We start from the raw sequence: 25957 nt of genomic DNA, 5'->3' as shown, positions 1-25957 counted from the left end.
ACTTCAACAATTTTTTGAAACAACATTATAAAATGTAAATATATTTTGTTATTGATATTATCTTCCTTTTTATATTTATTAGCTTCAGAATTGTTCATAAAGGTTTCGAAAAGTCCTTTGACGAAAAGAAATAATACAAAAAAAAGTGTTACCAACCTCCTTAAAAAGGAAGACTAATTCGTTGCTTGTAAAAATTTGGATTCAGTATTGAAAAAAACTTATTTAAATTATTGAAGCCTAAAACTAATCCAATTTGAAGACAAATTTCATTCTGAGGCATTGGTCTTTAACTACCTATATCAAAGTTGTTCATCAAATGGTGGTGGTATACGTAATATTTTGGTGCTACTAAATTATATATCACGTATACGATCTGTTGATCTTTTCAATATTACTAAAGGTAAAAGGTGTTCGAAATGTAAGTAAAATAATTATAATTTAAATAAAGTGATTACGTACTTTTGAACTACTTTCACTTTTTAATTTATTTAGAAAGTCCAACAAGTCGTATAAGTGATTTATAAATTACATATCACGTATTCGATCTGTTGATTTTTTAAATAATACAAAAAGTAAAAGGTGTTCGATGAGTATGTAAATTGATTTAATTTTAAAGTGATTACTTAATTTTTGAACTTCTTTTACATTTTCAATTATTTAGACAGTCAACAGGTCGTATGAGTGATTTATAAATTATATAACACGTATACGATCTGTTGATTTTTTAAATAATGCAATAAGTAAAAGGTGTCCGATGAGTAAGTAAAGTGATTAACATTTAATTATAGTGATTACTTACGTTTTGAACCACTTTTACTTTTTCAATTACTTAGAAAGTCAAACAGGTCGTATAATTAATTTATAATTGTAGCAATATGTTGTCAGCACAAATATATCACGTATACGACAAGTGTGTCTTCTGATATTCAAATAGAATGACAGCTAAATCTTATTATTTTATGAAATTTAGACTTTTGTTGGCAACACTGTATTTTTAAGAGAATGCTTTCGGGTTTTGGTCAATGAAATATGCATGTCAGGGGCGGATGAATCGATCATTTTATCAACTATAGACTTACCGGTGTGCACGCGACAATGATCTTTCATGTGGTGGCGCAGCTTAAACGCTTTGCCACAAAACTCACATTTAAATGGTCGATCACCTGTATGTACCGACAAATGCGTGATCAGTGATGTAACATCGGGAAAACTTTTAGCACAGAACTTACACATGACAACACTATTCGGATCACTGGACGCGGCGCCCAGCAGCGACGCTGACTGCGATTGTGCAGCGGCCGCCGCTGCCGCCGCCGCTGCTGCTGCCGCTGCGGACGTGGACGGCGACAGGGAGCCGCTGGCGGTACCGCTGCCGGCACCGCTGCCACCTCCTCCTCCTCCGCCACCACCTCCACCACCACCACCACCGCTGCCCGCCGCCGCAGCCGTCGAGCCGCTGCCGCTGAGCAGTAGGCTGCCGCCATTGCCGGCGGACGCGGCTGAGCGGACCACCGCCCCCTGACCGCCACCGCCGCCGCCACCCGCCTCCAGACAGCTGGCCGTCAAACTCTGGAAGGTGCAGCCGGCGCTGGCCAGCGAGAGGGCCGCCTCCATGTCGATGCCAAAGGCGGCGGCCACCGCCGCCACCTGCTCCTGGGTGTCGCTGCCGGAAGTGGCCGCCATTGCGGCGGCGTTCATCTGGAAGGCGAAGGGGGAGGGCAGGCCGGCCATGTTGAGGTCGCCCAGCAGGTGCGAGTGGAGCAGCGCCGTGGTGGCCGGCTCGCGGTACTCGAGCGTCTTCAGCGAGTGCGTCAGCAGGTGGCGGGTGAGTTTCGATTGGTTGGGGAAGGCCATGCGGCAGTAGATGCACGGAAACATGTGCATGGGCGGTGGCGGGGGGCTGTGAGGGGGCTGCTGCGCCTGCTGCTGCTGCTGCTGCTGTTGGTGCAGCAGAGCGGCTGCTGCGGCGGCTGCTGCGGCCGCTGAGCCACCGCCCGCCCCAACGCCCACAGCGTGTGGTGGGGGCTGTTGTTGTTGGTGGGGCGATTCGGACGTTTCCTGGAACAGACACCAAACAAAAATCCAACATCAACTTCTTTACTTGCTTTTCTTTCGGTTTTTTTTTTTTTTTTTTTTTTTTGGTATTTTTCTAGGTGTTTGGTATTTTTCGGTTTTTTTTTTTTTGCTTTTGATTTTTTTCAGTTTCAGTTTTTGCTGGCAATCGATTTGAATCTCTAGTTTTAGCATCGCCTCTCTTTGCTGGTCTTGAATTTTTGCTTTTCTTCGTTTTCTTTGTCTTTGGCAAAACTAGTATTTTATTTTTACTAACGGAAACCAAAAAAATAATCATAAAATTATTTGTTTACTTGGAGTGAGAGAGAGAGAGAGAGAGAGAGTAAGAGAGAAAGAGAGTTATATATAGGATGTTCCAAACTAAGACAACGTAAATTATGCATTTAAAATAAAGATAATCACAGAGTATTTACTTCGGCAACTTGCTCTCCTTACTTCGATTTCGGTAAAAATAAATCAGCAATGGAACTCTAGTATTTAAGTTGTACATGAGAGTGGGAGAGAGAGGTAGAAGGAAAATTAGGAAAAAAAACAAATTACAAACTTTACAATTGTCGAGAAAAAAAAAAACAGAAAATTAAGGCAAGGAACTAAGGAACTGAAAACGAAATGAATCAATGTCATCAGAGAAGAAGAATGGAAAACTTAGGGGCCTCGGCAGGCCCTGCAATGCTCTCCTCCGGCTCTGCGCCTCTCCCTACTCCGCCAGATCTGGGTTTGGCCCAGGTCTTGGGCTTTGGACCAGGTCTTGGGCCTTGGACCAGGCCTGAACCTGGGCCGAGTGATTCAAACGTGTCTCAAACCGTTGGATGGATGCCAAAAAAACAAGAGGGGGTTTCAGCATTTGACTTTCGTTGTGTATTTCGTTTGTTGTTTTTCATTTTCATGTTTATTGCTTTACAAGAATTGCATTAACAAATTTCTGGTATTTTCTGGTATTTATTTCATTTTTGGTATTTTTGGTATTTTTTTTTTTGTTTTCAAGAAGTTGAATTTCGATTTTTGTTTGGGCGTTGTTCGAAAAACGTCACATAATCGTACGTTAAATATTGATAAAGCTTTTTCATTGCTTTCCTTTTTGATTTTGGTTTTACATTTAGCTTTTTGTGTTTTTTTTTTTAAATAGTTTTTGTTTGTGTAAACTTATTGTTAAAAATTGTTTTGTTTTGTGGTTTTTTTTTTGCTTAAACTTGACGTTTTGACCAAGGCTTTGATCAATTTTGGAACGCGATACGCTTTTTCGATTTTAAAGTTTAAATTTGGTTGAACAGTGATTTTTTTCGTACTAGAGTTAGATTGTCAAATCATAAACAAAAACTTGGGGTTCGGGTTTATTTATTCGCCTGGCAACAAGTTGGAGGAACAAATTTAAATGAACTAAAGATGTATGGAAAAAAAACTTTTCATCACGCATACCTCGCATACGTCCTCCTTTTTCTTTTCCCTTTATTTTATAAATTTTGAAAAATTGGAAAATTTTTGGTCTGATTTGACAATTCTGCGCACGAAAAAAATCAATAGAAATAATAATAATTAAATCTGTACATAAATGTCCATAAATGCTTAAACAAAAAGAGTAAAATTTTGAATAAAAAAACAAAACAAAAAAAAACATACAAAATTTTTGGGTTATTGGAGAAAACAAACTCGGGGGGCCAAATCGTGTTTTTTGTGTTTTACAATTTCGTGTGGTTCAAAAAAGTTCCAATCAAAACAAACAAAAATGCAATTGAAATAAGTTAAATCAAATCAGTAGCTTCACTTAACTATTTTCAAGAAGTTTTTCCATATGCCGCACTCTTTTTTCGCATTGAACTCAAATGGTCGGATGTTACAGAAAAAAAAAACACAAAAATAAAAGGCACATTGACTCTAACGAATGGTTAAACAAGTCTTGGGAAATGTTCATTCAGCACAGCCATGTTCAAAAAACGCAGATCAACTTCTTGACAATGTCAATAATATCAAATCAAAATAAATGTTAAAAAACAATCCACATTTTTCTTTTTTCTCAGCACATTTTTTTTCTCATGTTTTTTTCTTTTTTTTTCTTTTCAGTTTCTTTTTTTTTTTTTTTTTTTATTTGTAATATATGGCACAACGAAAAACAAAAAAAAGTGCAACAAAAGGCAAGTAAGAAGGGGAAAAAGGCAATGAAAATGAGAAAAAGTAAGGACAGAAAATGAAAACAAGTGAGAACGGAGTTTCGGATGCGGAGGATCGAGGATCCATTTAGCCTTGAAGCTAAGAAATCTACGCACAAAGTACTATCCTCGTGGTTGGACATAGGGGAACGATCGAGTTTCCATATCTTAAACATAGGTGGCACAGTTGCAGTTGAGTCAGGTATTACATACATTAACTTAGGCGTACGCATATAAAGTACGTGTGTGGTATGTATATATACCTAGAGAAAGAGACAGATCTTCAGACTTATACGTATGGTATATGGTATGGTATCATCAGGAGGCACAACATTTAGTTCAAAAATTTAGATAACCAAAAAAATCGACTAACAGAACAATCAAACACACACTCAAACACACATACGTAAGGGGGATTGTCATCCTTTCGATATTCGATATTCAATATTCGATATCCGATATGTATTAACTTGAATAGAGCACAACAACGATAAATGATATGGAAGGAAACAGAGGCATATATTATGTATACATACGAGTAGGTTTTATATAGTTAACACAAAAATTTAACGACAGAGAGAAAGAGAGACAGACAGAGCGATTTGATTATTAAATAGAAAGAGATAGAGTTAGAAATAGAGGTGGAAATCGAGGAAACCAAAATAATGAAACGAAAGTACACAACATTGATTCCAAAAGAGAGAAAAAGAGACAGACAATAAGAGCATAGAGTACAGTAGATCACAAACAAAAGATTTATCTAAAAAACGAATAACACACACATTGATTAAGTTCAAGTTCATCAGCCAAAGTTGAAATAATACTGATCAAGAAACAAATAATAGGTCAAAATTGGATAGCATAAAAAAATATCTAAATAGTAGCTGTCAATATTTATATCAGCTGCCTTTTAACGTAATCTTGAATTCTGTCATTAAAAAAAACCAGCATTACAAGTTAATGATTTAATAATAAGAGAAATTTTACATTGAAAAACAAATTACATGATCCCTAAATTTTGTATTTAAGCGAATAAAGGGTAAATTTTTTTAATTAATTAAAAACGATCCATTCAACATTTTTATTATTATTTATAGAGTTGGATCTAGTTTTTTTTTTAATTAATTCTGATATTTCTACGATATTTTGAGATGACTTTTTAAACTTTTTATTTATAAACTTTTAGTGTAAGGATGAGCATATATCATTTAAACACACATCTATTATTTTACTCCTTACGATCAGTTCGATCAGTTCGACAATTAAACTACCAACAAATAAGATAGATAAGACACATATTAATGAAAATTATTAAATCGAAAATGAACGACAACAAAAATTAAAATAGAGAGAAATGAAAGACATTTAGCTTATGGAAAAATAGAACACACACATTTACCATTTACATAAACGAACAACGAACGAACGATTTATGGTAAAAGCGTTCCACATTTAGATAATACATATATATCGTTGAAAAAAATAGTATTATATAGTATTTTGGTCGAGTGTGAGTTTGTGGGTGTGTGTGAGAGTGGCATGTTGGTGTGTGTATGTGTTAGTTCGATTTAGTTTTCTTTAGTTTTATTGATATTTCATTATTTTTTCATTTTTTTTTTTGGTTGCATTTTTCTTGACTGTAATTTCTTTTCTTGTGATTTTGTTTATATTTCTTTTTTTTCAGTTATTTTGTTTAAAAAACACCAAAAGCGCTTTAGTACGATTCTTTGTTTTGTTGATAAATGTATGAATTTTATATATATATATTGAGGTATATATATCTCGGTTATCAATTGCACAACGTTCAGATCTGGACCCCTCTCTTGTTTTATTTGATGGAGAATTTGTGGTTTCTTTTATATTGCTGTTCCGTATTCGTATTGATTAATAATATTAAAAGCACAACACACAGTTTGACACATTGATAATATTGATATAGATAGAGACAGAGAGACAAAGAGAGCGAGAGAGACAGATAAAGTGACACACAGAGCGAGAGCGAGATAGATAGTAAGTTTTAAGACAGAGATAACAAGTTAATAGCAAAATATTACATTTACAAGTTTAGTTTCGAGTGAAAACAAATAAAAAGGGTTAAAACAAAGGGCTTCTTCTTTTCAGCTAATTGCAATGCAAAGAAAGGAAAAATATTCAATTTCTTAGGTTGGGGATCTGGGGATCATATATATACATATATGTAAGTGGATACGGTCCAAATTTTGTGCAGCGAATTTTGTTCTCATTTACAGTTTTTAATTTGTCAAATTTTTTGGTTATAGGGGAATTTTCGTTCAATTTTTTTCACAAAGCGCAAAATGAAAATAAAATTGTATGTTATTTTTGGGTTCTTTTTTTTAGTTTTGCTTGGCCAAAATGTCTGGGTGTATGGTTTCGATATCTCTTTATGGGTTTTAAAAAACATGCATCATATACATAAATATAATAGGTATATTAAATGATGGGTTTGGATGTGCGTTAAGTGTGTTGGTGAAAGCGTAATCTTAAAGCTAAATAAAAATAAAGTTTTATACAAATTACTGTTGCTGCAGTTATTTTTACAAGTTTGACGACCTATTTAAAATGTTTTTTTTTGCATTTCAACTAATTACATTAAATTCATTGAATTAAAGTGCCTATTTAGTATGGCCTGCTCAATTATACCCATGGAATATTAATTCCTCGGAGCCTTCAGCGATTTCCAAAAGTTTTCCCATAAATTTAAATGTGCCCAGCTGCGGACAAAAAAAGGGGGGGAGGGGAGTGTGCTTTAGCTTAAAGGCAGATTACTAGACCGATGCACCAGTAACTTACATCCACTGATGTTGCGTGATTTCTGCCGGCAAAAGACAGGCAAACAGGCCAGCGAATAAACAAACTTTCCATTAGCCAAATTGCAGTTTTGGCCTCTCCCGCTCTTTGCAGCGGATTATTGAATAACCCCAGTGTGCACAGGGTCCGCCAAATCTGGGTCACCACATTGTAAAAATGCCAAAAGAAAAAAAAAATGCCAAAAATAAAATAAAAACGGCCGAAATAGGAAGGGAAAATGGCCAAGAAGTTGCAGTGCCGTGAGTCGATGAACCGCTTCGATTCGGGAGACGAGTTCAACGAGCCTACGCCTAATGGAGTGATTATCTGGTCCTCCTTCGAACCGCCTTCTTCTGAACTTCCCCGATTTTCCCAAAAGAGCCAGACGCACTCCACATCTGGCTCCTGCTATTGCCACATTGCAGTTAATGTCCTGCGTCATACACTGGCAGAAAATCCATTACAGGAATTTAATAATGCACTTAAGCAATCGCCTCAAGTTCGATGTTCTAAACATCGAATAATGACAAATAAACCACTTTTATTTTATGATTAATTCTAGATAAAAATGAAGGAGCATTTTTAGCTCTTTGGAAAAAAGATTTGCTCGCATTTAAAACAAGCAAAAATATCTTTTTTAATTACTCCAAATTGTATCCTTATTTTTCGGTGAGTTACCCAAGTTTTTTGGCAAGATAATTTGTGTACCCTTTTCCCATGTTTTGAGGAATTTCTTTTCGAGTGCAGTCATCAACATCTCCACCTCCTCGGTCGTCTTGAGTCCCGACTTCGTCATCATCGTCATCGTCGTGTCGTCGCCGCAATAATAATCAAATATCGATCGATGTGCGTCTGGTTTCGGTTGCCCCTTTTGACTTGCTTCTTTTTCTACGAAAAATTTTCGACGGTCGTCGGCCTTTTCTTGTTCATTTTGATGCCGTTTTGCTAGGCTTTAAGCCCTCAACATCAACCTCAACCTCGACCCCCATTTTCCCCAGCCTGCCACATTTAAATAAAAGCAAATTTTTAATGAAAACTCTCTTGGCACTGCCTTTGCCATTTTATGCAGCACGAGAGCCACATATATATATGTATATATAAATGTACATTTCAGCTGGTTTGTTTGCATTTGGTGCGCTTAATTATTTTCCTTTTTTGAAGGTCCCTTTCATTGCAATCAAAAAATAGACGCAATAGATGACGCATATAACGCATCTGGAAAATATTGCGGAAGCTCATAGAAGTTGAACTGCTGGAGGGATGGAAGCGGAAGCGACTATTTCAAATATTTCTCAACGCTCCTTTTTTCGTAATATTTTTGCACAAATTATTATGTATTGTTATAATTCCTTTTTTTATTTCGCATTTTTTGTGGGCCCAATGGAAAGGGGTTAGGAGGCGGAGCTGAAGTTGGCAGAAGAGCTGCACGTTTGCATTGATATATATTTATGGATATGGCTATGCTTTTGCAGTCTGTATATATGTATATATTTATATTTGTGTTCTTGCATTTGGAGTCTTTTTTTTTTTTTGAAAGGGAGATGCGCGGAAGTGGCAATCTCTGCTCTTTTCGCGGATTTTTTGTAATAAAAAAATATTTATAATAGATGTGTGTGGGAACAAAACAAACAGTCCAAGTAGTCGAACAACCGGGAAGGGAACTCGATGACGAACCCACTCCAAGCGAGACAAAAGTCAGACCTCAAAGAGTTCGCATTGATGCAGATGCTGGTGGCATTGAGGATCGCAAATGGGCGGGGGGTTAAAGTTCAAGAGCAATTGGGGGCGGGGAATGGTGACCCCGTGAAGCAATCTATATTTGTGATTTGGCCAAAAGATTGATTTTTATTTTCGAGACAGCAAACCATAGGAGATACAAATTGTTGTGTTTTAAAATAATCTTTGGAATCTTGAAAGCACTTGAAAAATTATGCTAATACCTAATTTTAAATACATTATATATCCGGCATAGTTTATAGAATTGGTTATTTTTAAGGTTTTTAAATCTCAACAATACAATGAACTAGTTTTAATTAAGGTATTTTACTAGATCCCACTGTTTTTTATTCTTCGTTTATAACTTAATCTTAAAGTTGTTGATATTAATGAATTTTGAATACTATCAAATATTAATAAAGAAGCAAATATATTTGAATAGAAAAGTAATGTGCCAATTACTCATATTTTTTTGACCCAAAGATATGTAAAATTGAGATGTGGTGGTTACCTTTAAGGCTATTTGAATTTTCATTGAAAAGGCTTAAAGTCGGCAGGGCTATTAGCAGTTTTGTAGCTTCATTCCCCTTGTTTAAGCCGAAATAAAAACCGAGTATATCGGTGAGGGGTGCCGCAAAAGGGGTGCTGGCATAGGGGCGTGGCAGGGGGCGGGGTGGAGTTGGGTGGCCCACCAAAAAGCACTTGAAAAACTTTGCAATCAACGCAGCGCGGGGCATCGAGCGCTGATTACAATGCGCCGGCAGAGAAGTCGTCGTCGCAGTTGCAGCACACAAAATGTGCAATGTGCGTAAGGGGGCGGGGCAAAAGGGGGGGCGGCAGGGGCGCCAGGGGGCGGGGTACTACTGCCCCCACACATTGCAATATATTTTCGCTTTGGCATTTGTTGCGTTTTGGCAGCATTTTTTGTTGTTGACTCTTTTTTATTCTTTTTTGTTTTTTGTTTATTTGTTTGGATTTCCGCTGCCTCACAAAAATCTTTTTTTTTGCGGTTTTTTTGTGCATTGCATGATTGACAGTTGCCAGGCATTGATGGAGGCTTAGAGTGGCGGTGGGCGGTAGCGGTGGGCGGGGCTGCTTCCCGCCCTCGCCTGCAATACCTAAATGCATTCAGTCAAAAGTTGTGCGAAAGCCTCCGAATAAAAATATTAAAAAATATATGTATATTCTCGGCATTTATATACAAACAAAAACAAATCCATGTGCACAGGAACAGTGACGGTGGAAATAATAGAGCACCAAAACAAGTTTTCAGGTTTACTAACAAAAGTATCCATTTGATTTAAATGATTTACTAATTTTTTGTTGGACTTTTCAATAGATTATTATTATCTAATTAAGATTTCAATAAATTTGATATGTTTGTAGGATATTGAACAATTGTTTTTGGGTGTTTTCAATTAATTAAAGTTATTTAATTAACATTTCCATAAATTTGAAGTGTTTATATAATTTTGAACTTTTGTTGGTTGAATCAAACGTACTATTACTAGTAGAAAAGGGGCATAGATTAGCAACTCTTTAAATATAATTTAAATAAGATATTACGCTATTTTAAGCATGAACTTTACAAATTATTGCCACTTTCTTTGGCACTCCTATTAATTCCCCCCCGGCTGTTCGAGCGTTCATATTACGCATACGCAATGTAGACGGCAAACAAACAACCCAAATGCTGACAAGGGCAGGTGGTGCTGCACCGGGGTGTGGGGTGTGGGGTGTGGGGTGTGTCAGGGGGTTAAGGGGTCCGAAAGGGGCTCGAAGGGTGGAGGGGGAGGGGCTGCGACGGCGAGGACGAAGACTCATAAAATGCAAGCACAGCAGTGGTGGCGGCGACATTTGAGAGGGCCAGCCTAAAGGTATGCTATGAAAAAATTGCATAAGAGCAGCAGCTCGAAAAAACGAGAGGCAAAAAAAGAACGCATTTGTTTCAAAATTAAATACTCATATGTATGTGTGTGTGTGTGTGTGTGTGTTTGCTTGTGTGTTTGTGTGTAGAAAAGAAAGCAAAAAGAAAAAGAAAGCAAAAGTTGTTGGTTTTGTGCGTTGATTTTTGTTTTGGTTTTGTTTCACTGCAGCTCCCCTCGTTATAATCATTTCCCCCATTCGCAGGCAAGCCAAATGCACGGAGAAAGGGGCCAGGAGACAACGGGAGAACGGAGAAAGGAGTGCAAGGCAGCAAAAAAAAAGAAAGTGTAAAAGCAAAAGTATTTATTATGCGGCAATGGCTTGGAGAGGCCTACAAGAGGCCTGCAAAACATCAGAGTCAACGAATTGCAGCGCACATACACAGAAACTCGCATATCTACACAAACAAAAATGAATTATTTTCAAATTAAACTTTACAAATCAGTTTGACCCCTTTCAAAAATATTATAAAACATTACAGGTATTTTCAAAAATATATATTTAGTTTCCCAAGTTTTAAATTGAATATAAAAATAATAAAATTTAGAATTCAACTACCCTTAGAAGTTCTTACAAATAATAATACAAGATTTAGTATATTTAAATACAAATATTTAGTCGTTTTACCTAAAAATTGAATTGTGGCTTGATAGTAATTAAAGGTTAATTTTGCAGGACTTTTATAAAAATGTGTTCTGTGCAACACACAACCGTCCCTCACACAGATACTCGCACACACAAGTCAACGTCCGACTGCAGACTCGAGGCGGCTGCCACTTTTTTGTTGCCTCCTTTTGGGCTTTCTTTTTCCCAAGCTTTCTTTTTTAGATAAATTTTTATTTGAATTTATGCATGTGCGTCTCCCTGAGAGAAAAAAAAAGGGAAAAGTGGAAGTAGGGGTGCTGCAGGATTCGTTGGAGTTGCATATACATATATAATGAACACCATGTAATGCTCCAGACTTCCTAAAAAGTTTTTGGTTGCGTTCATTTGAGGAATTTATTGGAAAAGGGACCTTTTGTCTGACAATTTTTTCATCTAAAAGAAAATATTTCTAAATTGTTTGAGGTATGCTTAAAAACTTTTAAGAATCAAAAACTATTTTCTGTATGAATTTCAAAATGAAATTCTTACTTTGAACCAAAAGTGTATCTAAACAAAGAAGTTATGTATTTTATAGAAACTATTTATAAAAGTCTATATAAAGTCTAAATTATTATGCTATGCGATGTAGAATCATTATTTTAGGCAGCTCTTTAACAATGGACTTTAAAAGTTCTTATACTTCCATTTGTGATGCATCGCAGGACCGTAACCTTTTGGCAAGTCAACACTGTGCGACTTGCATTTTAATTTTCAAGTTTTTTTTGGGCGCTTTTGGGTTTTTGACAACATTTCCGCTGGCTTGGCCCATCTGGGGCCTGTCATCCAGCTTTTGCCACCCCGAATTTCCCCCTTGAAATCGTCAAGCGTTGCAACAAAGTGCGTTATTCATATATATATATATATATTTTTTTTAGCTGACTTTTTTCACTGCACTGAAGTAGGAAAAGCGGGCAGAAGAGGCTAGGAAACATAAGAAAAACGACAGTGGCTACTCGTGTTCCTTTTGCTTTCATTTTCCCATTTTTTTTTTGTGTCCACATTTTTTCGCGTTTATCCCGGTTGACGAAAATTTTTCGCTTAAAAAGAATGAGAATGAGGAGAAGGAGGAGGAGAAGGCGACGGAGGTGGAGGCGGTGGGAAATGTAATGTGAAAATATATTTGCCGGAAGCTAAATGTTTTGCCAGGCGAGTACAGTTGTGCTTGCCGTGCGCCCAAAAGTATGCATTACATTCGTTTTGAATGCGAGCCAAAAATTAGTGGAGACAACCGAAGGAGGCGGCGCGGAATGCCTTGTTCGCACTGGAGAAAAAAATAAATTGAATATCGAGCCACCCACACAGTCCAAGCCATTTCTTAGTTTGTTTTTTCACTCCTCTTTTGTTTGTCCTGTTGCAACATGCGACAATTTTTCCCATTGTTTGATTTGAATATTTGATTTGGTTTTTATTTTATTTATTTAGCAGTCTCAAATAATAAATGTGCGGACATGGAAAGGCTAACCGGTCGAGTTCAGAGCGGCCAGTGTACACACTGCATTGTATACTAAATTTTTTTGTTTATTTATTTGTTAAAACGAAAGCCCTAGGGTGTTCGAGACAGTCTGTTTAAAACGATAAAATTAAATTAATATGGCTCAGTGCACTTTAATAATCTACTTAAAATGCTTAACCTTTCAAGGTATTTAGGAAAAAAGCTAAAAAAGCTGTTTGATTGCCACAAGCAAGAAAATTAATAATGCAAGAGAAAACACTGCGTATACGCAACCTTTTACTATTAACAATAGTACGCCTCTTCTTACTCTTGATTTGTATAAAAAAAAGTTAAGTGTGTGTATTTGATTACAAACTGCCCTTTTAAATAAAATTGTTTTCATATCAAATATAACTAGCAATCTCGCCGACGATCATAATATGGACTCTTTTTTAACCACATTAAAATAGAGTTTCCTAAAAAATAACAAGGCATGTTTTTCTCTGCCCATTTTAACATAATACTTCTGCCTCCGGCTTTGACATGCTTTAATATCATTTCCCCAAAACCCCAATAAAGGGCATCCCCTCGTCGAATACATTTTTTTTTCATTATTTTGTCGAGAAGCCTGGACAATGCCACCTCTCTTGACAGCCATATTGAAAATTATAGTGTCGTAAACATGCAACTGCAACAACAGCAACAGCATTGGTGGCAAATAAAAAATTAAATTAAAATAGGAGGGAACGGAGTGGAGTGAAGGGGATGGGCGGAAGAAGGACCTCGAACAGAACATGGCCAGTAAATAAATAATACAAACAAAAAATTTCAGGGGAATGGGGGAAAGGGGGGTGGGGTCGCAAAATTGCAAACGGAAATTGCCAACAATGTGTGGCAAGTGAAAAGTGGAAGTGGCCCACAAAACGAAGCGATAAAAAGTCAACTACCATCGAAATAAAACCAAACACAAAATTCTATCAACTGTGCGAAAACTTATGGCATAGAGTGTTTAGGTGTGTGTGTGTGTGTAAGGGTGTAAGTGTGAGAGTGTGGGAAATTTACAGAGAGATATTTACACATAGATATACGACAACAACAACATAGATTACATACACATAGATTTGATTAACTAACAAAATTACACAGACACTTATCGATAGACATTGAGAGAGTTATAGTGTGTGAGAAAGAGTTAGCTAGCTAGAGGTAGAGAGAGACAGACAGATATATATAGAGAGAGAGAGAGCGCTACACATTAAACAAAATATATATTTACTATATAGAGCTAGGAAACTGAACAACTAACATTTGAAATAGCTTTTGATCTCAAATTACTTTAAAGGCTTATTTCAACTGAATACAAAAAAAGAAAAACTTTACTTTCTTAGGTTGGGAAAAACTTGATATGTATATAGGGCATAGATATAGATGGATAAGATATATATATATATTTGTATAGATATATATGTATGGGTATATATATGTATAAAAAATTCATAGACAAAGAACACGACGAAGAGCAAAAATATATGTTGAGTTTTGATTTTGTTTTCTTTTTGCATTTGTTTTTGGATTTTGTATTTTGTTTTTTTTGGTAATTAAATATATAAATATGGCATATAGATGTATATTATAAGAACAGACAGAGAGAGAGAGAGAGCAATACTTAAGATAGAGATATACATATAGAAATGGAGTCGGATCGAGCCAGATTGGGATCAGATAGATCTTATTTGCGAGACGCATCTCAGAATTCGATTATATATTTTTTTGTATTGACCTATCGAAGCAGCAAAAGCATTCACTGAAAGGGATCTCCTGGGACTGGAGTTTCTTTTCGAATTTTGGCAGGGGTATTTCTCGAATCGGTTTGAGGTTTTTTTTGGGGGGGGTTTTTTTGGGGCGGGGTCAAAAGTATCGCCAAAGTGCAGACTTACCGACTCGTGGGAGGCGCGGTAGTCAAGGTCGCCGCCCAGGCCGCCGCCAGCTGATGCCGAACGCTGTTGCATGTGTCTGCTGTGACTGCTGTTGTCGTCCTCGCTGCAATCGATCTCCTTCTTGAGGCTCTGTGGATGTAATACAAGGTATGGCAGCATTATTTGGGGATCACTTGGTGGCAACTGCTTTTAAGAACTAACTACACCGAAAAAAACAATATAAGTCTAACACCAATGTGGACCAATGAGTGTTAAATAAGATTTTAGAAAATATTCTAGGTGTACATAAGTCTCAAATTAATTGAACTTTGAATACCTTATCAAATAATCTTCATAATAGAACCAACAATAATCTCACTTCAAAGATTAATTAATTTTCTTGAGGATTTTTTAGTGATAAGAATTTTAAGATAACAAAACTTTTAAAAAATCTTTTTTTTTTTTTTTTTTTTTTTTAGGGTTCCCCTATAAAAAAAGTAAATATATAAATTTTTGCTTTTTTTCAAAGAATAATTTAAATACAGGTCAAAAGTCTTATCTCTTATGATTTAAACAACCATAAACATATTAATAATATTATAAAATGGAAAAAATAGGCAAGTTTTTGTTGTAAATATTTTGGCTTGGCATTTTTGCAAACTATTTTGTAGCCATTTAATCTTTAGAGAAAAGCCAATAAATATAGCTTTATATCTTGATTTATATGCACTTTAATTGTTTAACTAGCTTGATTTAAATGGATTTTTATTATCAATATATTAACAAAATTGAACCAACTCGTCTTATGAAAGCTCCATTAAGTTTTCTAAGTCTTGGGGGGGATCACTCACCAATGGCACCGATTGCACGGGCAGGAGATTGGCCACGGTGCCGGGACTCAGCAGGCTGGACGAGGAGGCTCCGCCTCTGCCGTCGTTGCCGCCGCCGTCGCGGGAACTGCGGGACGCCGGCCGACCGCCGGAGCCACCAATACTGAGGTCCGAGGCGCCCGCTCCCGATCCCGCTCCTTGTGCCGGCGTCGAGCGCTGCGATTCCATGGCCGCCGCCGCCGCTGCCGCTGCCGCCGCTGCTGCCGCCGATGACGATGGCAGGGTTATCAGGGGCGAGGGGATCAGGGTGGAGCCGGTGGACAGGTCCACGCCCCCACCGCCTCCACCGCCGCCGCCGCCGACCTTCATGTTGAGACCCAGATCGTTGCTGCTGTTGTCCGCCTCGTCGTCGTCGTCCAGATCCATCTCGTCGTCGTAGTCATCGTCGAGGATCTCGCTCTTGGCAATCACGGGCATGGCGTCCTCGTCATCCGAGTGCGGATGGTGGGCGTGGGCGTGGGCGTGGTGCGGCGGATGCGGATGCGGATGGTGGTGCTGCGGATGGTGGTGGTGCGGGTGGTGCGGATGCGGATGCGAGTGCGGATGCGCGTGCGAGTGCGGATGCGGGTGGTGCAGCCTCTGCAGACTCTGGTGGGCCAATCGCTGGGCAATTCCCCTGGCCATTGCGGTGGCACTGCCCACCACCACCACATCGTCGTCATCCGGGTCCTCCTCCTCGTCGGCATCCTGCTCCAGGCGATCGTCCACCTGTCGCTGGTGATCACCGCCATCGTCGTCGTCATCGTCATCCACCGCAACCACGGAATCCGCGGTGCCGCCGGAGTTGGTTGTGCCGCCATTGCTGGCCGTTGATGATGTTTTCCCACTGCTGGTGTTGTTGTTGTTGCTGCTGGAGTTGTTGTTGTTGTTGCTGCTGTTATTGTTGTTGTTGCAGGTGTTGCTGCTGCCGCTGAGGTTGTTGCTGCCGCCCTGCTGCGTTGCTGCTGCCGCTGCAGCTGCTGCTGCTGCTGCTGCGCTTTTTGGCTCGACATTAGGTCTTTGATAGAGATCCAGCGGCATGGGCGTGTCCTCCTCCTCATCCTCGTCCTCCTCCTCCTCTTGCTCCTGATCCCTCAGCATCGCCTCCTCGTTCTCATCGAGCTCATCCACCTCCTCCACCTCGTCATCCTCCTCGTCGTTCAAGTTGCGACCGAGCAGCTCCTCGGCCAGCAATTCATCGGCCGGCCCTCGTTCCCGATCCGCCGACAAGTCGTCCTTGTCCACCGGATGCAACCGGGAGGAGCGTTTGGCGGGCGTGGGACTGCAGCGATCGCTGGCCTCCCGCTTCACGCCGCCGGTCGACGATGATGATGATGTTGCCTCCTCCGTTGTTGACGCTGTCAGCGAGGATGTTGCTGCCGTGGATGTTGCCGCTGCTGCCGTTGCTGCTGCTGTGGCACAGGTTGCTGTTGTTGTTGTTGCCGCCGTTGTGGTTGTACTACTGCCACTGCCGCTGCTGCCACTGCCACTGCTGCTGCTCCCCGCCGCTGCCGTTGTTGCCGCAGATGTTGCTGCTGTCGCCGCTGCTGTTGCTGTTGCCGCCGCAGATGTTGCTGAGGTTGATGTTGCCGTCGCCGCCGCCGTCGCCGCTGCAGTTGCTGTTGCCGCGGCAGCCTGTGTTGCCGCTGTGGCATCCAGAGCGGCCGCCGGACTGTCGGCCGCCTTGTGGGCGGATCCGCCGCTTCCGCCGCCGCCCTGCGGACGCAGGCGGTCCGGTTCCCGCTCCGGTTCGCGCAGCGTCGTGTTCTGGTTCGTCATCTCGGCGAGGCCCTTGACCTGCGGGATGTAAATTAGTTGATTAAAGGAGAAATCATCAGGTAGAACATAAGGTTGCAACATTGCCAACTTTTCTGGGACTTATGTTAGCAAATTCAATTTATGTTAAAATCACTCAATTACTTAAAATCGCAAGGTAATTATTTTCTATGTGCAAAATCCATAAAATGATGTGCCAAAGAAATTACAATGGTTTTTAAATCACTTAAAATTATGTATACAAATTACGAAGTGAAAAAGGAACGTTGTATAAAAAATTATTATATTTTCGTAATCAGACAGCTTTATAAGTTATTTAAAAACGCTAGTGATATCTGTAGCAGCATCTATTAATAAAGTATGAATTCTATGCAAAGGGCTGAAATTCAATTTGCAACAAAAGTTGGCAACCCTGGTCAGGGGATAGGGATATGTCGAATTGGATGGCAACCCACCTTGAGGGATTCGGCTGTCTTGAGCAGCGCGGACAACTGACAGTATTGCACGTTCACCTCGCCCTTGTACATGAATTCAACTAAGGTTTGCAGCTCGGCAAAACGGACGTCCTTCAATATCACAATTGGATGTCTTTCGGGGTGCTCCAGGAACAGGCTCTGGAAGTACGAGGAACAAGCCGAGAGGACCACCTGAAATGGACCAAAAAAAGGAAGGGATTAGTTAAGAATAGGTAATTCATAAAGATAATTAAAGATAATGTATTGGCCCAAGTCTAGTTTTAAACATAAATCTTTGTCAAAACTTGTTTTATGCTTACAGAATTAATCAATAACAAAAGCATATAAAAGGATAATAATTACATATTGTTAAGTAATAGTTAACAAAACTAACAGATTACTTTACACACAATTTTACACTAGCTTTCCGATTGTTTCGCAGAAATCCTTTTTTTTTAAAGAAGAAATCCAGCAATAACCGTTTAGTTTTTCTTAGCCTAATAGTTTCACAGCCCTCCAACAAAATCTATAAAAAACCGGAGTACTCCTACTCAAGTGTTAAGTATTTAAAAATATTTTTTTTTTTTAATTTAGCCTTTTATCAGTCCATCATCTATGCACTCCGCCGAAGGAAAGGCGCATTTTCTACGCTTTTTTCCCCCTTGAGCTCTGCGATGTTGCGGCAAGCATTTATTAGATTTACGATCTGGCTCTCAAACGCAGCCACAAATGCCGCTTTTGAAGATGCCACAAACGAGCGATCCGGAAAACGTTGGAGCAGCGGGGAAAAGCCGGGGGAAAACGGGGGAAAATAGGAGAGTTGCGATGGGCGATTCAGTTGGAGTTCAATTTGGAGTCCAGTTCTTTTTTTGCCCAGTTGGCTGCGGGCGTCAAGGCGTGAACATGCCACGAATGACAATGCCACAGCAACTGCAGCAGCACCAGCAGCAGCAGCAGCAGCAACAGCAGCAACATCAGCAACTTGCAACTTGCAACTGGCAACCAGTTCCGATCCGTTTCAGCATTGCTGTCGATTTTTATGTGCGCATGCACGCCTTAGGGTATGCAATGAACGGCCGATATATATATCCCCAGCAGATCGGCGGAATTATCGGTGCTTTCGGGGCAGGGAAATGGAGTGGAGTGGAGTGGAGTGCCGGAGCGACTGTACGGCCATGTTGTAAATTTTCATTGCTGGCAAATTGAAAAGGCGTCGGCCTCCATTTCGCATATAGATTTCGCTATAGCCTAATGAGGTTTTGGCCTAAGACTGCAGTAACCTCACTTCCAGCGATGTCAGTGTGAGGAAACTCACGAGGATATGCGATATCTCTAACCCAATACAAACAATACGAAAAAGGTAAGAGAAAAGTCGCAAGATTTTTCTAGATTTCTAGGTTTTTTATAGAGTTCAAGTTAGGGATGTTAAAAAGTTAAATTATATTAAATTTGTTACAACCATTTTTTGGCATTTATCTTTATTTATATTGTAAAATAGGAACCCGAAATTTCACGTTTACAAAAATTACCAATAAATAAGAAGAGTTGAACTTGAATATTTTTAGTTTAATCAATTTTTTTTAGTTTTATCAAATATTGATTGAATAAATATAACATTTTAGCTGGAAACCCAATTCACAAGGCTTTTTGCAGATCTAAAATGTAGTCAGAGAATCTCGTGAAAATGTCCACGTGTGCCTGCCATCTCTATCACCTGCTCCTTTTTCTCCCCCCGTCCCCCTGTTCCGCCCCCTGTGCCACCCCCTCCACAGCGCCTCCTGTCACGCGCCGTTTGCGCTAGAATTTATTTAAAAAAATGCAATCGGCCTGCACACGCCCCCGAATCGCAACAACAGCGTAAAATGAGCGTTAATAAATTCACGCGCATATTAGAAGTCACGGGCGTGCGGTGGGGGGGGGGGTTTTGGGGGGTATCGGGGGTCTTGGGTCTCGAGTGCTGCCAAGTAGTCCTGGGTCCAGTCTTCGCTGTCTCGAAACTCTTTCAGTGGCATTAAGAAAATCGAATTTCCTGATTACAAGAGGGGCTTGGCCAAAAACCAAGGGGGGGAAGAGGGTGGGGAGGAGGTGGCCCAAAGAGGGGAAAGGCGTCGCAAATTGGCAACACTTTTAATTGAACGTCGCTGCCGGTGAGGAAAGAAGAAAAGCTGGACAGGGGGAATAACGCCCCCAAAGCTAATGAACGCCAAAGGCTTTGATTTCTAACGCCACGGCCCAGTTAGTAAACATTTTCAGCTCTCTTCCTATATTAAAAAAAAAAAAAAAAAAGAAAAAAACCGAAAAAAAAAAACGTTGCATGTAATTTGCGGCAAAATAGTCAACAACATAAATTTTGTGAACGATTGAGAGGGGCAGAGATCGCCCGAAAGAGGTGGCAACCGATCGCATGTCCCAAGTGGGCGTCCACCTTTCCAACCGAAATTTAAACAGCAGTTTCGACTTAAAAGAAAAAAAAAAATTAAACTAAATGAACGGAGAAATATCTCCCCTTTTTGGTCAGAAGAAAAATTCTATTCCAATTACACATGCGAATAAATCAAGTGAGGCGGTATAAAAAAAAGCGAGTGGGCGCCAGGGAATTAACTTTCTTGGCTGAAAAGCAGGGCGTTATCTCTGTCATTCTTATCGCGATCGGATCTTGGCCAGATTCCAGATGATCCCGTTTTTCCCGTCCGATTTAATAGATACACCACTATGCATGACTACGGTTTATGTCTTTCCTGGAGCACGCACTTGCTAATTTAAATATTTTTCTGTTTTGCATTATTAGTGGAGATTATGCAACTATGTTTTTTTGGAAGATCCCCAACTTTATTTAACCTTTTTCAGAGACGGTTTTTTTTTTTGTCTGCCAGTTCCCAAACTTGGGTGTGACGGGTGATTCTGCTGGCGTCGTCGCTGTTGCTGCGGAAAGGTTAACATTTCTATTATGGGGGGCACCACTCCCTTTTATAGATGTTTTTGTTGCTTGACCACCATCAGAGAAACACAACAACAACAGCCGCAACTGGCAAACACTGCGGCGAAATATGCAAATTATTATGTTTGCATATCGCCGCCTTGCCGGGTTTCTTTTTTCCTTTTTTTTTTGTTTTTGTGCCAGCAATTTTCTGTGTGTTTGTGTGGCGCTTGCGGCTCTTTTTATTGCTCTTCTACCTCTTCCCTATATATTCGGATTTTTCTGCAGCTTCCTCCTCTTCGATTTTCACTCGCATTTATGTCTTAATACAATTTGCCGAGATTTGCTAGGAATGCAATCCATGGACTACTACTACTACAACTACAACGACTACTACCTGATGATAGATGATGGATTATCCGATCCCCCGGGATCCTCATCCTGACTTTCCAACATTGTGATTAGCTTTTTTGTCCGTCAATTTCGCATAATGTGTGCAAATTTATATAATTTACCCTGATGGATTATCGTTATCGATTGCTTTTCCCTGCCGATAATTGTGTGTGTGGGCAATTTAATTTTATTGATTTTTCCGATGACAGGGAGAGGATCGCAGAACTGTGATTATCGATTGATTATCGTTTGATTACATCTATTAAAGTTCATTTAATTAATAAATAAATACAAGATGCGTGTATGCATTTCGAATTTTATAGTATTGGTTTAGTTACATTGCTGCATTTTTTACATTGCCGATTTACAAAAGATTAACGATACATACATATCAGGTAAACATACTTATACAAACATTGTAAAGAAAAACCAGGAATAAAACTGACAAAAACCTTTTCTGTTTGATATTTCAAAAGATTTTACATTCACTTAAAATATAGACAGCATTTAGTATAATTTCACACTTAATAATGCCAAAAAGAGTTTGCTTCAAGATTTCCTTTTATTATTCTTTTTTTCTGTCCATACTCATGTGCATTGTATATTTATCATAATATTAGTAGCAATTATGCCGCATCATCTGCTTGCCATTTCTGAAGCAGCTCAAAGCATTTCAGAAACTGATTAATGGCCAAGACCCGGTAGACAAGTAGCAATAGAAGTTGGCGCGGAAAAAAAAATGAGAAAAAACAAACAAATTTTATTTCAAAATATGGCATTTCTAATTTAACAACTGCGCTTCGAAAATTGCGTTTTTTTATACCGACACTGCCGTCTTTCTTTCGCATGCCTGCCATTTAATTATTTTCTTAGAGCTCATTTTATGGTGGTCGGGGGGCTGAGAGGCTGAGGGGGAGTGCAGGGATGATGGAGTGCGGACGGGGGCTGGCCGAGGGGGCGGGGGAGCGGAGCGCAGACGACGGCAGCAACACATCACACGTTGACCTTGATATTCGCATTCGCAGCGGAACCGCACAACTTGCACAGCTAACGAACATAGATACAGCAGGGGCTAAAACTTTAGGCCAAATAAAAGTTTTGTATTTTTCTTTGACTAAAATATTTTTTTTTGGCCCAAAAAAAAGAACCGATTCCGGAAAATTACACAAAAATAGAGAGCTTAATAGAGTATACTTTCTTTCCTCTTTAGATAAAATTAAGCTAACAATGATGCCAAGCAGATTTATCATTGTCAATTATACCGATGCGTTCGATAACTTTCAATGATGCCAATGCATTCAATCACTTTCAATGATGGCAATGCAAGCAATCACTTTCAATGATGCCAATGCATTCAATCACTTTCCATGATGAAATGTTTGCTGTTAATCTAAAATAAATGCCAAAAATTCCTTAAGAATCTTATTTAAGTATTAATGAAATGATTCAACGAAATCATACAATTGATTTCATTTGTTTTTAAACTTTATATTGTCATTTAAATAATGTCACTAATTTGCTAAAAAAAATTCTTTTACCCATTTTATTTATATGACCCCAAGTGTGAACACATGTACCCCCTACACACACACACATATATACACGTGCAAAGCATTAAGAAGAATCGTTCGGAAGAAGAGGAAACAGTGGGGAAAGAGAGAAGGAGAAACAGAGAGAGAGAGGCGCACGCAACGCAGCTTTCAAAGCTTCGTAGTAGTTGTTGTTATGGCCATTTGATTGCACGAGGGAGGAGAGAGAGCGAGAAGAAAGACCGTCGATCGTGGGTGCTAGAGCGGGACAGAATGGGCGATAAGCATTCACGGATTGCGAATTGCAAAAACGCAAGGGAATACTCGAGTATAAATAAATAAATAATGCGAACGGGCGTCAGGCACCTACACACAATATGAAAATAAATAATTTCAAAAATTATCTCATCAAAGTGAGCCGCTGTCGCCATCTCTTTCTAATTGCGTCTGCAGTTGGGTGCGTTAATTTCCGGCTATTTCCGTCCCTCTCGCTCCCATAAATCTTTCTTGATATTAAATAAATTTAATATATTGCTTCGGTTTCGGCTGCTTCACATTTTTTCCATCTTCATTTTCGGGTTTCTGTACGAATGAGTGATTGCATAGACGCTGACGATGATGGGGACAAAGAGAGTGAGATGGAGGAAGAGGGAGCGAGACGTCGCTAATGCGTTGACGTTGACCTTGGATTTAAAGTCCAAACATATTTTGCGAACAGTAAAAAAAAAAAGGAATACGGAGGCAAAACCCAAAACCGAATTTGAAACCAAAAACGCAGTAAAGTGGAATACGCAAATACAAAATTTCAAATACAGTAAGCCCACGTAAATTTCATAGAATCTTGGGCCAAGAACTCTTCGGAATTTGTGTTAATAATAGTTTAAACTGTTATGTCTTTATACAATTATTAAGGTTTAAAGGTATTTGTCATTAAAAAAATGGTGCAGTGAATACTACGGAAATAGGAAACATTCTCAAGATACACACAAAAAAGAAAGTGTACAATAGTGTACTTTTATAAAAAGCTAAAAATGTTTAGGCTCTTATTTTGCAAGTTAAATATCCGTAATAAGCCCATTCAGAATTAAATACACCCACCCGAATCTCCACAATACGTTACACACCCATCACCCACTTTTTTTTGTTTTGCCAAGCCTTACGCACATAAATCAGCTGTTTTCCCTGTGCTTTTGTTTTTGCTTTTGCTTTGCGCGCTGCTTTTCAAGTTCAATGAGACGCGCCCCCAGAAAAGGGGGGCAAAAAAAAAATGTGCGTAAAACGTGCGTAAGGCCACGCACACGACGATGACGTCACAAAACCAGTTGATAACGCGGAGGGAGGGAGGGGAGGGGTGGAGGCCGTTGGCAACTCAACCCACTTGTTGCCATACAACAACAAAACGACGCGATACGAGACCAAATAAAACGAAGCGAACGATAAACGAACGCACACAACTGAATGAAATGCTGCGTAAGTGTGCGTCAGTGCGTGCTGTTGTGCGTGTGTGTGTGTGAGGGGGCTTTGATTGAACGGGTTTTCGCGTTTAACATACACTTACACACTTAAGCGCACTCACCACACATACACACATAACATAAATCCGAATGACATTGAACTTGAACTTGGGTGGGAAACGTTTATACTGCGTTCGAAAAATGTTCGACGGGTATGATCAATCTGAACTACATTCAAACTATTTTAATCCATTTCATGAAGATACGACAAAAATAGGGCCTACTAGTGTTAATTCTGGATACTAAGTATCATTAATGTCAATTCCATTAAAAATGGTATGTCAATACCTCCGGGGGCGCCAAATATCTTATTAATTTACTAAGTAACTCCTTAAAAACGCTTATCCAACAATAATGTCTCATTTTATACATCCATTTTAAAATCTTAACCAAATCGTAATAGCTTAATAAAACAAATTTGAACAGCTAAATAACTAGGGTAGAGTAGTCTTCGTTTCCAGTATTAAATCGCTTTACGCACTGTCTTTTGGGTGTAAATGTGTGAGCCTTTATCAACTGGTGTCGTTATCTGATGATAAACAAGTTCACGTGTGTGTGTGCGATGAAATCGGTGGGTTTATGGTGGTTTTTAAGGGGGGGACATTACGTAGCAACTCAGCCCAAGGTCGCCAATGCAAATTTATGCGCATTCTGAAAGATTTATGCATCTTTTTTCCCTTCTTACAGTTTGCATTGCATTGTTAACACAATTTGTAATTAATTTATGGGGGCTTACACACAATCGTATTTAATACAGATAAGGTCAGAATAATAGCGGTAAATGAAAGGTCCGTCAGTAATTGTAATCTTTTCATTTATAAGGCAATTGAACACCAGATTTGCTGTTGTTATCCATGAGATTAGATATGGTAACTATCGGGCATTTTCAATTACTTTAATGGGCTTTTTTCATCATGCAAATGTTTTCTGGACTTACTAGAAGTCTGACAAGTTTAAGCTTAAAGTGCAGCCTTATTCTTTCGACCACATTTGTGGACACACATCGATCAGATCGGATTGGATTGGATCAGATCAGATCAGGTTGAGCAGCTGTGGCCGAGCTAATTGCAGGTAGACATACAGGTAGCCACAAACGACGAACGGCGCCACACAATAGCGTCTAAATAATATCCGCCCAATGGTCAGTATATAGAATTTGTATATCACTGTTGATTTTATTTATTTTCGGTTTGCGGGCTTGTGGACATTCTAAGGGAAGCAGAGAAGTGTGGAGGAGGGGCACACGCACAAAAGCTGACGCCGTCCCGGAAGGTCCGTCTGGCAGGTTCTTCTCCATACCCCTATCCCCCATCCTCTGACCCCCGGTCAGATCCTGGGTTCTCAGGTGGGAGTCCTTTGTCCTGGCCTAACAATTGCGTGAGACGAAAACTTCGCCGCTGGTCAGCCTTTGTGGTCACCTGAGTTCTTATTTCGGGGCCGGAAGCTTCGAAGACGACCACAAGAAGGAAAGGACAAAGTGCGGCCCCAAAGAAGCTAAAAAGTATGGCAAAAATTAGGACAGCAACTTTCAAAATACCCTTTGAAATTAGAGAAGATTTAAGGATGCAAATTAAATAGACGGTAGAAGTGTAAAATTAAACGAAACTAAGTGGTCGAAAATTTGTAACAAGTAAAATTATCCATACAGATCTAAAGTGTTTGCATTTAGTTTTAGTTTATTTTAAACTATGTTTTATATATTTTTTTTTTTAATTTAAGCTGATGAATCGCTGAGTTTAAGATGTATGGGGTCAGTGAATTTTCTTGCTTCTCTGGTAAACGTACCTTTATGTACTAACTACCCCTTTTCAGAGTATAAGTTATAAACAAAGAAGGACAAAACA

The 25957-nt window shown here is 39.3% G+C and overlaps 1 protein-coding gene across 7 annotated transcripts in view; it reads right to left on the bottom strand.

The window, feature by feature from the left end:
* LOC108043247 (broad-complex core protein) overlaps positions 1 to 25957 on the bottom strand; it is a 126766-nt gene that overhangs the window by 18228 nt on the left and 82581 nt on the right. For 5 of the 7 annotated variants that reach the window (XM_044460883.1, XM_044460887.1, XM_044460885.1 and 2 more), the window contains 3 exons: positions 17761 to 17952; positions 15512 to 17326; positions 14682 to 14810 (listed from right to left, as the gene is read on the bottom strand). In XM_044460883.1, coding sequence (XP_044316818.1) covers positions 14682 to 14810; positions 15512 to 17326; positions 17761 to 17952 — 2136 coding nt within the window. Of the gene's footprint in view, positions 1 to 1079; positions 2059 to 14681; positions 14811 to 15511; positions 17327 to 17760; positions 17953 to 25957 lie in introns of all 7 variants that reach the window. The other 2 variants (XM_017121858.2, XM_017121855.2) reach the window with 2 other exon arrangements.

Source organism: Drosophila rhopaloa, unplaced genomic scaffold, assembly GCF_018152115.1.
Source record: "Drosophila rhopaloa isolate 14029-0021.01 unplaced genomic scaffold, ASM1815211v1 contig_3, whole genome shotgun sequence".
Lineage (NCBI taxonomy): Eukaryota > Metazoa > Arthropoda > Insecta > Diptera > Drosophilidae > Drosophila > Drosophila rhopaloa.
This window is presented reverse-complemented; position numbering and strand designations above follow the sequence as displayed.